Below are 14,809 nucleotides of genomic sequence, written 5' to 3' on the forward strand. Positions count from 1 at the left end.
CTCAGAGATGGTGCTATCTTTAGAAGAAAAAATTCTTCTAAGTATGAACTGATGGAGGCAGTTGGCGGACCATCATTCCATCGACGGTCTGTCAATAAGGTCGTTGATTGAAGCCGACTCTCTGGACAAAACTTTCCTTATTTCAATTACTTTTTCTTTAGGACAATGTTTTCTATAAATATGGGATTAAAAAACCTCATTTTGGGGGTCATACAATATTATTATTATTCTACTGTGTGTTTGGAGATTGGTTTTGCAAACTTTAGCAATCAATTAATTTCCGGGTTTGATTTGAAGGTTTACTTGCAATTTCAAGTTGAATTTCTGGATTTCTTCTTATTGTTGAGTAAGTTCATGATTTCTTTATTAAAAACTATAAATTGTGATCTTTCTTGCATCGGTAACTAAATCCACAACTAGGGTTGTGGGAACCATGGGTAATTAACAAAGTAAACCTAGCTAATTAGGATTCACAAATAGGTTCTTGCATTTATTGATAATTCTTTAGTTTATAAGTTCTTTTAACGAGTGCACGCATTAGAACTACCCTTGTTGCTACTTTCTCCACCAAGGAGGTAGTTAATAAGAATAGAATTATCAACATATTTAGTGTGATACTATCTAATAGGCTAGTGTCGATTGTTGCAAGGTAATAACTAAGTTATACATAGATTATGATGTTTAAATGAAGTAAAGGTAAGGGTTAGTAGCTTATACACACGTAGCTGGACCAAGGTACGGGGTAAAATTCTCTAGATGTAGGGTCAAGGATTTTGAGATACATAACTTACTACATTGCATGCAAAACACTAGGGAAGAATTGCTATTGCTAGGAATACAATGTTATGAACCTACGGGGAACACATATACCCTAGTTAGTCTCTCAACTTTATAAAAACTCAATCTTTACTTTTGCGTATTTGTTAATATAGATAGTTTAAGGAACTTGTTTTATAAAAAAAAAACACCTTAAATTACTTGCTTTTGGAAATACCTTGGCTAAATAGACATAATAGTGACTTGAAGTAAGTCTAAACGATTTTCCTTGTGGGATATACCCCAACCTACTAGTTGGGTTCTCTACTTGATTACGATCACTTATACTTCTTTAGGGAGGTGTAATTTGAGCGTATCAGTGTGTAGCGTGAATATTTGGGTTGCCTAGTTTAAATTGCATTTTAATATTGTTTTCGCAATTTTTTGAGCTAATGACTGTTTTTTGAGTCCTAATTTCAAAATAATTCTGATCCTTCCAAAAATATTTCCACCTCCTGCGTTGAAAGTGGTTGTTCTTGTACAAAATTCAAGTCTCGATTTTAATCAATACCAATAACGTGAATAGTTCTCTCAATCGAACAAACATGAATATGCGGCTACGGCGATAACATATGGAGTTTCATAGACAATATGTGAACTCTCTACATCTCGCTGTGATTAGCCATTTATTGAGTGATTCATTTGTAATGACCATTTCACATTAGTGAGTGCATGTTGTCTTGTTTGACTTTAGTGTTAATGCCTTATGTGATTAGCTTACCTTGAACCTTGTATGAATAAACTTAGAATTTTTCCAGTTAGTCTGATTGATTTAGAAAGGTATCCTCTTGATATGATCTTAGTCAATTTTAAAAGAGTGTGGACCAACTTTTACATATACCTCTTTTGTGGCCTACCCTTGAGTGTGTGAATCTTTTTTAACCACCCTTGAGCCTTACCTTTTCCTTGGAAGAACCTTGATGAAACCTAGACCTTACATTTATATGGTTAAGTGAATACCCAACTTAGGCCAAAATACTAAGTTAGGGTATGGTAACAAGGGAAAGGAGAAGTCAAGAAGTGCAAGAAAAACCTCGCAAACCCATGGTATTGTAAAAAATTGAAACCATCTAATAAAAAAGAAGTAAAAGGTAAAAGGAAAGAAAACAACGAAAAAGAAAAGTTGTGAAATAAAAATAATGATAGTAAGAAAAATCATGTTTCCTAGCAATCCGTGAAGAAGAATAAAAATATGGCTTAGAAGCACTTGACTAACGATTGAAGATTAAAGATGTGAGATAGTTTAAGGAAATCACATCTTATTGAGGATAAAGTCACTGAGCCTAAATGACCATAACTTTGCACTCAGCCCCATTACAAGCCTTAGAAAGACCTTTGTGATGTTGAATAAACCGAACCGAAGATCAATCGGAAAATAAAGCCAAACCTATGGGTGAAATCATGCATTGTGTTCCTCTTTGTGAGTATGAGCGTTGCATCTGATTCCTTATCATAAATTGATTAATCCTTGTGTGTGAATATGAAGTCATTCTTTGTGTGAGGGAATTTAGATACTTTTGTTTAGCTTTAACTTGCATAAATAGCAAGTATCGCGAGTACGAAAATCTTTGGTAATGGTGTGTCACAACTTGAATATTTAAGTATATAATTGAGCTATGCATGAGTTATTTGAATATTATTGTGTATGTTAAGGATTAAGTCCTGTTTAGCACTATTTGAGACATCCTATTTTGAACTGTTGAACTTGAGTGTTACTTGAGGACAAACAAAAGTTTAAGTTGGGGGTGTTGATACGTCGGTGTTTATAAGTGTTAGAAATGGACTCATTTAGGGTTTTTCTTTAATGTATATAGTGTCCTATATTGCTCATTTTATCTAATAACTCATGAAATCTCTTGAATTTTAAGTATTTGAAGTTTTACCGTATACATGGACACTTAGGAGCAAAATTGAACAAAAAAGGATGTAAAAGAGCTGAAGTTGAGCCCTGAGCTTCGCCAAGTATACTCGGTGATCTTCTAAAGAGATGCATTTCGCCTTTTTTCCAACATGTGAAGCCCTGAAGGAAATGGATTAGGAAAGTGATGAAAAGGAGCATTCGGTGCTTGGACGAATAGTTTTGCGAAGTAGAGTTATTTCACCCAATGTTACAACCTGCATAGACAATGAAGGCAAACCACAAACAACGACGAACTAAAAGAAGGGTGAATCGTTGAAACTCGGTGATTCGCGACTAAATTCACCGAACGAATTCACCAGCACTTAATCTGACATCTATAAATACTAAATTCTTTTATTATTTTTAGGGAGTCCGAACATTATTATTAATTTTCACTTTTAAAACTTAGTTTTAATATTTTCTCTCAAGTTTGGAGAGGCTTTTGTGGGAGACTTGATGAAAGAGGTTCTTCTTCCTCAAATTTGAAGTGGGTGCTCTCATTCTTCTTCCATTGATCATATTAAGGTTTAATTTCTTATACCCATTTGATTTCAATATCATTTTAGGTGAATTTGATTATTCCTCTATGTATGGCTAAAAAACCCATTCTTGGGGTATGATTTAGCCAATATGTGTTGATATTATTGTAGGATCTTGCTTGTTGATAAGCTTAGATGTATTTTAATGATGATTTCACCCAATGGTTGTTGTTTAAGTTGATGGGTTTCTAGTTGCAAATACAAATACACCTATGTGTTTTTGTCTTGCTCGAGAGAGAGTTCACGAAACTAAGACCGCTAGATTGATGTCCTAAGGAGTGAGGTGGCAAGAGACTCAGCTCAAGAGGTTGATACCTAGCTTCATATCCAAGCACCTTTCTTCAAAAAAGCGGTGTGGATAAGGCGTCGATTTGTCTTCATTAGAAGAGTGGGTGTACGAGAGGAACCCATTTGATATGGGGTACGTTTCCTAAGAGGGAATTTAGTTTCACATAAAGCTTAGCCTAGTTACCATTATTTTCAAAAAAAATCTATCGAAAGCAAGTAACTATTGATTTACGATAACATATATTGCGGTCACACCCCAAGAACTTTCCCCCATACTTGATTATACCTTTATTTTAATTGTTTTTAACACTTATGACAAAACCCCGTAGATATTGATGCAAATTGAATTTATTTTGTTTTATTCGATAACGTCTTGAAGTACTACTAACTAGAACAAAATTATAGTGTAACTACTATTTTCACTACCGCTCCATTGGGACACGACCCCAACCCTTGGTTAGGTTACTATACTTGCTTCGATTTGTAGACACTCAGACTGTATGCTATTGTCGTTGATCACAAAATCATAACAACAACAAAAGTCCTATCAAGTCTGTTTTGAGAAGTCTTTTGCAATTATCTATAAATTGCCTAGAAAGTTTAGTAAATGACAATGAGTATGAGGACAATTGAGTTTCATATATCAAAATGAGTATAAGGGAAATAAGTATTCCCATGTATGTAAATATTTACATGTAAAATAGAGAACCTCTCATTTTAATAAATGTTTATGATGTGTCTTGAGTACTATCTCTTTTAAGAGGATCTTTTGAGTGATTATTTTAAATTTTCGAAGAGTTATGTTTTAAAACATGTGAGCATGAGTTATGTGATATTGGGAGTAATATTAGCACTGATATGGGATGAGTTTATAAAATTCAAAATCCTCATAAATCATGTATGCCAACATGGGTAAATGATCATATCTTTTAGATGATTTCTTACTGTTTTTAAGCATATCTTAATGGATCTCCATAGTCAAAGGATGTCCTATCTTGAAAGGAATAGGACAATTCTGGTAGCATGGTCTAGACGTTGTATCGTCACATAGCTCATAGAGATGGTTGACGGTTAGAAATCTCCGAAGCAATCCTTTGTTGTTGTAATCATTTAAAATTTATTAAATATAAATTTATAAAATGATTCGGATTATGTTAAATTCATAAATATATTAATCCAAATAAATATTGTGGATTAGTATAATTGAGTTAAATATTTAAGTCCAATAAATATGGATTTAATTAAAGTCCAAATTAATTGATTTGGGCTACATTGGATGAACCCAATCTGTTAAACCCAATCTCATCTCATTCTAGAGCCCATCTTGGCGCCACGTGTGCAGATGATGTGGCATGCCAAGTCAAATAAGAAAACCAATAGAATCATGACATGTGTCAAAGATGACAAGCCCGCTCCATAAAGCCCAAATGCCATGTCACTTTAATCTGATTGGCTGAATGGAATCCTATTCCAATCGCAACTCCTCTATTCTAAAACTATAAATAGGGGTCCTCATAATTCAGAAAAGAGACAGAAAATTCTAAACAAGAAGCTAGAGAAACTCTGTGGTACAAACGCCATTTAATTCTCTACAAAGCTACAAGTTTAAGAATTCAAGCATTCAAGTTCAAGAACGATCAAGATCAAGACCACCGAATTCAAGAACAAGCTCGAAGCCCTTGAGTTCAAATAAAAGTCAAGATCAAGATAAAGTTCAAGTCCAAGTTCATCATAGATTCAAGAACAAGCTTTAAAGCCCTTGAATTTATATTTAAAAAGGCGAATTCAGAGGAATTATAGAGATTGTAACACTCGCATTTGAAATAATAAAATCGATTGTTGCTATAATTTTCCGTTCTTGATTATTGTTTTCTCGACGCGAATTTTATTGTCTACAAATTCTGGCACGCCCAGTGGGACAATCTCTACCTCTCATCTCAACTTTTCAAACGTCAAAGAATATCAAGATGACTTCCATGAACAACAACTCTCGATCAACCGCCTCTAAGGTCACTAGCTCCAAGTTCTCTACTGAAGTTGAAGACATCCTTGGTGTTACCTTTGGAAGTTTTGGAGTTGTTACGAGAAGCAAGGCTGCTACACTAGGACAACAAACGCTTCAAGTGTCGTCTGCGTCAACTCCTGTTTTTGGGTCTTCGACTCCAGAAGGAGCAAGTTCCTCCACAAATGCTCTAGAAGGAGGAAGTAGTGTTGCTGGAAAGATCAAGAAGACATTGGCTCTACTTGAGCAATCTGGTTCCAAGAACTCTACCACAAGGGAGAACTATGATTCAACTTATGAATCATCTTCACGTATATCGCGTAACGTGAGTCCACTGAAAAATAACTTACACGACAATCTATGTTACTCTCCTGCATCTCCGATGATCATGCAAACGATGGTGACTGCTGCTTCCTCTCCTGAGGAACAACTCGCAAATCTGACGAAGTTGGTTGAAGGATTGACGAAGCATGTACAACACCAAGAATCTCGAATTGACAAGTTGATGGACAGGATAGAAGGACTTTTAGATGGAGATGCGAGCCATGCACCTGGAAAGGGCATTGAAGTTCAAGAAATCGAAGATCCTGCTAAGAAAGCCCCGTTTGTTAAAGAGATGCCAGTTTCTTCTGAAGGAATGATCCCACTCGATCGCTTGAAGGAGTTTATTGAAGGCACTATCAAAGATAAGTATGAAGTCTCCACCAAGTCTTCTCATATGTATGCTAAGCCATACACTGCTAGGATTGATAACTTTAAAATGCCTGCTGGTTATCAACCTCCAAAATTTCAACAATTTGAGGGAAAAGGAAATCCGAAACAACATGTCGCGCACTTCGTGGAGACATGTAATAATGCTGGAACATATGGAGACTATCTTGTCAAACAGTTTGTCCGCTCTCTAAAAGGAAATGCCTTTGATTGGTACACGGATCTCGAACCTAACTCTATTGATAGTTGGGAGCAACTAGAACATGAGTTTCTCAATCGCTTCTATAGCACAAGGCGCACGGTGAGCATGGTAGAACTCACGAATACTCGCCAAAGAAAGGATGAACCGGTCATAGATTTCATAAATCGATGGAGGAACGCGAGCCTAAATTGCAAGGACAGGCTTAGTGAAGCTTCTGCAATCGAAATGTGTATTCAAGGAATGCACTGGGAGCTTCTTTACATCTTGCAAGGAATAAAACCAAAATCTTTCGAGGATTTAGCTACTCGCGCTCATGATATGGAGTTGAGCATGTCATCTGCCGGAAAAGATATGACTATTGTCCATGATCCTCGCAAAGGAAGGGACAAGCAGGAACCCAAGAGATGGAGCAAGTTTCTGCCCAGAAATGACAACAAAGAATCCATGAGTGTAAATGTGTCACCCGCAAAGTTCACCACGAATGAGGGCGTAAAACAAAATGTGAGAACGACTTTCCAAGCACGTTCAAATCAAAAGTCGACGCTAAGGGAGATGCAAGGAAAAAAGTATCCCTTCTTGGATTCTGACGTTTCTGAAATTTTTGATGAATTGCTTGAGTTAAAGCTCATTGACTTGCCAGAGATGAAGCGACCCGATGAAGCTGGAAAAACTGATGACCCAAATTATTGCAAGTATCATAGACTTGTGAGTCATCCTCTTGAAAAATGTTTTGTCTTTAAGGATAGAGTGATGCGATTGGCTAACGAAAATAAAATTATCCTTGATGATGAGAAGGCTAGTTCTAACCATACCTCTATCACGTTTGGGTCACTGGATCCGGTCCAAATATATATCTCTGAAAAGCATGAAGAAGAGCCAGTAGACCAGGACGTTGACATAGATGGTGATGAGGGTTGGATTCTTGTAACTAGGCGAAGACGCAACAAGTCAAGCTTACGAAAAGAATTATCCGAGCAACCGGTTAGAGGAAAAATGGTGAAGAAATCAGAGAAGCAAAAATCAATCAAGCGCCCCAAAAGGGCAAAGGTTGAAGTGCATCACTACCAAAAACCTCGACGTCTTGTGACTCTAGAGGAATTCTTGCCAAGCTCGTTCGACACAAAGTCTACTCAAGGCAATGTCGAGGCATCATGTTTCAATGTGGATAAAGGACAAACAATGAAGGTGCCTCCTACTGTAAAAGAAGGAACAACGAGTGAATCCTCACCAAAAGTGTCTCCTGGGGAAGAAGAAAAAGAAACAAGGGAAATCTCAGAAATGATGTCTCTTTCATCTTCTGAAAAATCTATTGAACTTTCTTCCCAAGAAGCACATGTCTGTGATACTAAAATCACATTTACGGATAACGATCTTCTATTTGGTGAAACACTACACAATCGTCCTTTGTATATGGTGGGTCATGTGCTAGAGAAGAAGATAAATAGAATCTTAATAGATGAAGGATCTGGAGTCAACATTTTGCCTATCCACACATTGAAGGAACTTGGCATCACGACTGGGGAACTTAGTGAAAGTCGTCTGTTGATACAAGGATTTAATCAAGGCGGGCAGAGGTCCATAGGCTCTATTAAATTAGAGATCCACATGGGAGATTTGCGATCAAGCGCATGGATGCATGTGATTGACGCAAAGACATCATACAATATATTACTTGGCAGGCCTTGGGTACATGAGAATAGAATTGTCTCATCTTCTTACTATCAATGTTTGAAATATCTTGAAGGTGGAATTGAAAGAAAGATAGTTGCAGATGATAATCCTTTCACCGAAGTGGAGACACACTTTGCGGATGCGAAATTCTATATGAGAAGTTATGTTGTTAAAGGGGTCAAATCCAATGACGTCAAATCAATCAAGATTGATAATATCGTAAGCAAAAGAATTGATGCAGCTATCGAAAAGGTAAAAATTGACACTAAAGACTCTTGTCCCATTCTTAATGAAGGGAAGATCCTGTCTTCAAAGAAGAAGCAGACTTCTAGGCTTTGCTATGTTCCAAAAGCGAAGAAAGAACAAGATCAACCATCTAACCTTGAAGAAAATGCATTAAGAGGGCTAACTCTTCCTATCATACGGATTGATGCAATAAACCTGTCTTCTAAGTTGCCAGAAAAGTCAGTCGCTCAAGATCAAGTGCTAGATATGACTCTCCCTACAAAACGCACAAGAGAAGGTTTTGATCCCAATGCCTACAAGTTATTTGTGAAGGCAGGATACAACCCTAGCGAGCCATCAGCGCTAGGGAAACTCCCATCAGAAGATACAACTAGGAAAGCGCGTGAAGGCCTAGGTTATAGCCAACCGCCGCCAATTCGCATTTCCATAAGAAGGGCCAGTAATAATCATATAACTTTTGAAGATGACGTCACTGCTCCCAATAAAAGGCCTTCTGTCTTTGATCGACTTGGTGAAGCGACAACAAGAATTTCTGTGTTTGAGAGGTTAGGTCCTCTGAAGAAGAATAACAAGAACCTGAGAAGTTATTTAAAAGTTACAACGCCTACTTCACATTTGATTCGAAAGGATTTCAGAAGTTTGATTCCTTCTAGGATGAGGCGACGAGTGGAACTTATGGTTTCCTGTAAAGAGGAACTCAAGGCAAAGGTTCATACTGTGGTTTACACCAAAGAGCGCGAGGAAGATGAAGAAAGTGTAGGTTCCTCAAATCATGTTACGATCCAAAATGAGTATGATTCTTTGCCTCAAAAGAAGATTGAGAAAGAGGTAGAAGATATTTCCTCGTGTTGTCATATATCGGTCAATGATAATGATCCTGTGGAAGAGGAAGATGCTAAAGATGCTCCACCAGAACTTGAAGAAGGAGTAAAGATCACAATAGATCCTTTGAAGGAAGTTAACCTTGGCACTGATGAAGATCCGAAGCCAACTTACTTGAGTGCGTTTCTAGAAATTGATGAAGAAGTCGCTTACATGAATATACTCAAAGAATATAGAGATGTATTCGCTTGGAGTTATAAAGAAATGCCTGGATTGAATCCTAGAGTAGCGGTCCATCAATTGGCAGTCAAAAATGGTTCTCGTCCAGTTAAACAAGCTCAAAGACGTTTTAGACCAGACTTGATTCCGTTGATAGAAAATGAAGTTAACAAACTCATTGAGGCAGGCTTTATTCGTGAGGTCAAATATCCTACATGGATTTCAAGTATTGTTCCCGTGAGGAAGAAGAATGGTCAAATTCGATATTGCGTTGACTTTAGAGATCTCAATAATGCATGCCCTAAAGATGAGTTTCCTCTTCCCATTCCAGAGTTGATGATTGATGCCACCACTGGTTGTGAGGCAATGTCGTTCATGGATGGTTCTTCTGGATATAATCAAATCCGCATGTCACCAAAAGATGAAGAGCTCACTGCATTTCGCACGCCAAAAGGTATTTATTGCTACAAAGTGATGCCATTTGGTTTAAAGAATGCTGGCGCCACATATCAAAGGGCTATGCAAAATATCTCTGATGACTTTCTCCATAAAAATGTTGAATGTTATGTTGATGATTTGGTAGTAAAGTCGAGGAAGAGGGGTGATCATTTGAAAGACTTAAGGATGGTGTTTGAGTTACTCCAAAGATATCAACTAAGGATGAATCCATTGAAATGTGCCTTCGGAGTTACTTCCGGCAAGTTCCTTGGCTTTATTGTGAGACACCGTGGAATTGAAATTGATCAAGCCAAAGTCGATGCAATATTAATGATGCCTGAACCTCGAGATATTCATGAGTTAAAAATTCTCCAAGGAAAGTTAGCCTACTTGAGAAGGTTCATCTCAAATCTAGCGGGGAGATGTCAACTATTCAGTCATCTTATGAAGAAAGGTGCTCCTTTTAACTGGGACCAAACATGTAGCGAAGCCTTTAAAAGTATCAAATCGTATCTAGTGAAACCTCCGGTTTTGGCAGCCCCTATACCTGGAAAACCATTGATACTCTACATTGCAGCACAAGAAAGGTCTGTAGGAGCCCTGTTAGCTCAAGAGAATAGTGAAGGCAAAGAAAATGCTCTTTATTACTTAAGTAGAACGATGACGCCAAATGAGCTAAATTATTCGCCAATTGAAAAGTTATGCTTGGCACTGGTCTTCTCAATTCAAAAGATGAAGCATTATTTTCAAGCTCATGTTGTCCGCCTTATTTCTAGAGCAAATCCCATCAAGTTTGTTATGTCAAAACCTGTCCTTAGTGACCGACTAGCAAGATGGTACCTCCAATTCCAACAATTTGAGATTGTGTACATCCCTCAAAAATCCGTGAAGGGACAAGCACTAGCGGATTTCTTAGCAGACCATCCTATACCAAATGATTGGGAGTTAACTGATGAGTTTCCTGATGTAGATGCGATGTTAATTGAAGTTCAACCTCCTTGGAAAATGTACTTTGACGGGGCTGCACATCGCGGCGGAGCTGGTGCTGGTGTGGTGTTCATCACTTCACAAGAAGAGATTCTACCATTCTCTTTTACTCTAAAACAATGTTGCTCCAATAATGTCGCTGAATATCAAGCACTGATACTTGGACTTGAAATGGCCGTTGACATGAAACAATTACATTTACAGGTCTTTGGTGACTCTCAATTGGTGATTAATCAACTCTTAGGAAGTTATGAGGTAAAAAAGCCTGAATTGCGACCTTATCATGATTATGCTCAAAAGTTGATAAGATGGCTTGGGGATGTAACCCTTCAACATGTGCGTCGAACAGAGAATAAGAAAGCTGATGCATTGGCTACTCTAGCTTCAACGCTAACCCTTCCTGATCAAACGCAAGTAACTGTCTGTCAAAAATGGATAGTACCACCGTCAAATGAGGAAGAATATATTGAAAATAAGCTTGATCATATCGTCGCCATTGTTGAAGCTGCGAAAGAAGATTGGAGACAACCCATCATTGACTACCTATGTTATGGGATACTTCCAGAAAATCCAAGAAGAAGAACTGACATACGTCGTCGTGCACCTCGTTTCCTTTACTACAAGGATACATTATATAGAAGATCATTTGAGGGTATGTTATTACGATGTTTGGGAGAGGAAGAAGCGATTCAAGCTCTGCAAGAAGCACACTCAGGAGTATGTGGATCACATCAATCTGGACCAAAACTTCATTTTCACATAAAGAGGATGGGGTATTACTGGCCAACCATGGTGAAAGATTGCTTATATTATGCTAGAAAATGTGATGCTTGTCAATTTCATGCGAATTTCATTCATCAGCCACCCGAAGTATTGCACCCAACCATCGCATCTTGGCCATTTGACGCTTGGGGACTGGATATTGTAGGACCATTACCAAAGTCTTCTGGTGGACACTTGTACATCTTGGCTGCAACTGATTACTTTTCAAAATGGGCTGAAGCTGTCGCTCTTAAAGAGGTGAAGAAAGAGAATGTTGCAAATTTTATCCGAGTAAATATTATCTATCGCTTTGGCATCCCTCGCTATATAATAACAGACAATGGCAAACCATTTGATAACAAGTTAATGAACAAGATTTGTGATCTTTTTGACTTTAAGCAGCGTAAATCTTCTATGTACCATGCTGCCGCTAATGGTCTTGCTGAAGCATTCAATAAGACTCTATGCAACCTGCTCAAGAAAGTTGTCTCCAAATCCAAACGGGATTGGCATGAAAGAATGGAAGAAGCTTTGTGGGCATATAGGACAACATATCGCACACCAACTCAAGCAACACCATATTCACTTGCTTTTGGAGTTGAAGCAGTCCTGCCACTCGAGCGTCAAATACCCTCCTTAAGACTTGCTATTCAAGAAGGGCTCACTGAGGAAGAAAATGCTCGATTGCGTCTTGCTGAGTTAGAAGCACTTGATGAAAAGAGGTTAGAAGCCCAACAAAACCTTGAATGTTATCAAGCTCGTCTATCTCGTGCTTTTAATAAGAAGGTTCGCTTGAGGTGCTTTCAAGTAGGAGATCAAGTTCTCGCGGTAAGAAGACCAATCATTAGTTCGCATAAGTCTGGGGGCAAATTTACCTCAAAGTGGGATGGACCATATGTCGTACAAGAAGCATATTCAAATGGTGCTTACAAGCTTGTTGATGCTGATGGCTTAAGGATTGGTCCTATTAATGCCAAATTTCTAAAGAGATACTATCCTTGAAGGAAGATGATGCTCCTTAAGGTACGAGCCTAAACTGCATGTCACTCCTGGCCCGCAAGAGTATAAACTGTGTACGGCACAACCACAAAAAAAATCACTCAAATACCCAGAACTACGTTGTGACTTGATCCTCTTTATTGAGGTACGTAGGCGCTTAGAACCATATTCTAAGTTCAGTTGCATGAGTGTCAAAAATAAAAAAACGTTCCCACTTAAAGTCAAAGCGATATGTATATTATCTTTTGTCTCATCAAATCTTAGACTTGTACGAAGTATTGATGGGTTTATGGAAGGATCAAACCTTTATATTTTTTTTATTTACAAGTTAAAGGTTCTAAAACTTGTTACGAGTTGAAGCATCGGATTCCACAAAATTCATAAGTCAAGTTTAAATGTGCAAACTAAATAAAAATGTGGAACTTGCGCTATATTCACTCGTATTGACATGGAAAATGCGACATGAATTTGAATTAATAAAAGCTTGCAATCAAGAATTAACGACCAATCGAAAGTTAAAAAGTAAAATAAAAAAAAGAGTCTAATCTAAGCGTAACTTGTAGTTGGTCAAATCTTGTCAACTAGCCTCCAAGCACTCTCTTTTCTGTTCCATGCGAATTGAATCTTCAGGCGTTAATAAACTCATATTCTCATACGAGGATATCTCATCTTCCGTAGCTAAAATCATGGCTTGAATCTCCTCGACGTTCTTCTTAGCAGCGTCTAAAACAGCTTCAAGACCCTCTCGCTCTCCTTGTATAGTTGCTAGCTTCCGCTTAACCTTCTTTAGCGATTTCTTGTTAGAAGAGACATGTTTTGCCTTCTCACATTCCTCTACTTTGAATAATTCGAGACGCTCTTTGGCATTGGAAAGCAGTTCCATCTTCCTATCTCCAGGCGCCTTGTCAACAAAATTAGAGTGTTCTTGATCATAAGAAGTAGCATGATCAAAAAGAGAATCTACCAAGCTTTTTAATGGTGAAAGATCTAATAAATTCATCTCACTCATCTCCTTGAAAATCTCATAAATATCATCTTTGTAAGATGAAATATTGTTTAGAGAAGTTCTGGAAAGTTTTCTACAGATCTCTTCCCAAAGACCCAAGATATACTTCCTTTTGTGATTAAACACCACACCTCTTCCTTCGAAGACAGACATAGCACCATTTATGTTGGGAAGAACTCGGGAAAGCTCATTTGAGTTAGGAGACAACCCTTTTAAAGTTTGGCCACGAGAAGTAGACGATGAATCTTGATCTTTCTCGATATTTGAAATTGGTTTTGCCTTAGGTCTCAATATCGCTGTAGACTCTTCGCTAACTTGTGGCCTCTCACGCGGTGATCCTTGTAAATGTCCATCAGCATCAACCTACAAACGAAAGGGGCAGGTTAGCAAGGTCATTCATTTTATTTATTTATTTTTTTTTAAAATAAATAAATAAATAAATATATATATATATATATACCTTGTTACTCTGAATTGTCAATGATCTAGAATGATTATCGACACTTCGGACTTCTACAATTTCAGCCCCAGATAGTTCAATTCTTTGCCTCTTCCAACATCGATCCTTGCTAGTTTTTCTTGTTTCTTGAAGGGACTGCTTACTAGAGAAGAGAAATTGGGGGGATTTCTCTTTATCGGTAGGAGTATGAACCAGTTCTTTCTTAGATGCCTTAGAAAAGTTAAGCTTCTTACTTTGATGTTGGGGAGCAAGTGGTGTCTTGACTTTTGAAAGTGTTTTCTCGATATCTTGACTTTTGTCTTCTAGAAGGGTAACAAATTCTGACCCAGCTTTTTCCACCATAACATCCAAATTATCCTCAAGAAACGTTCCATAGGACCTCTCCCACCAAGATGAATATTGGGTGGTATAAAGCTTCTTTGCGGAAGTTACCGCAGGAGGAAATGTCGCTGTAGACATAGTCACACGTGATACACAAATGCGCCAGTATATAAGGCCTTCATCAAGTGACTCAACACGAATATCATTTTCTAAATAGCCAGGATTATCTTGATGGAAACCAAATTGGCGACTAAATCGGTGCGGACTATATGGCTCAATGACAAAGGAACCTCCCCTCCTCAATGGAAGATAATTAAAACGAATGCTCATAAAATAAGCTTGATCCGACTCTGATGATTTTTCATCATCAATATAATAAGTTGGGTGAGGCCTACTAAGCATGGTTGCATTCCATACAAT

The 14,809-nt window shown here is 37.8% G+C and overlaps 1 protein-coding gene across 1 annotated transcript; it reads right to left on the reverse strand.

Moving 5' to 3' along the window:
• Positions 1-13,179: 13,179 nt before the first annotated feature.
• Positions 13,180-14,758, reverse strand: LOC114076482. Its single transcript, XM_027915595.1, has 2 exons — positions 14,069-14,758; positions 13,180-13,971 (listed from the first exon to the last, which is right to left on the reverse strand). The coding sequence occupies exons 1-2, from the start codon at positions 14,717-14,719 to the stop codon at positions 13,180-13,182; spliced, it is 1,443 nt and encodes a 480-aa protein (XP_027771396.1). The 5' UTR covers positions 14,720-14,758.
• Positions 14,759-14,809: the final 51 nt, after the last annotated feature.

The sequence above is a fragment of the Solanum pennellii genome, chromosome 3 (assembly GCF_001406875.1).
Source record: "Solanum pennellii chromosome 3, SPENNV200".
In the NCBI taxonomy this organism is placed as follows: domain Eukaryota; kingdom Viridiplantae; phylum Streptophyta; class Magnoliopsida; order Solanales; family Solanaceae; genus Solanum; species Solanum pennellii.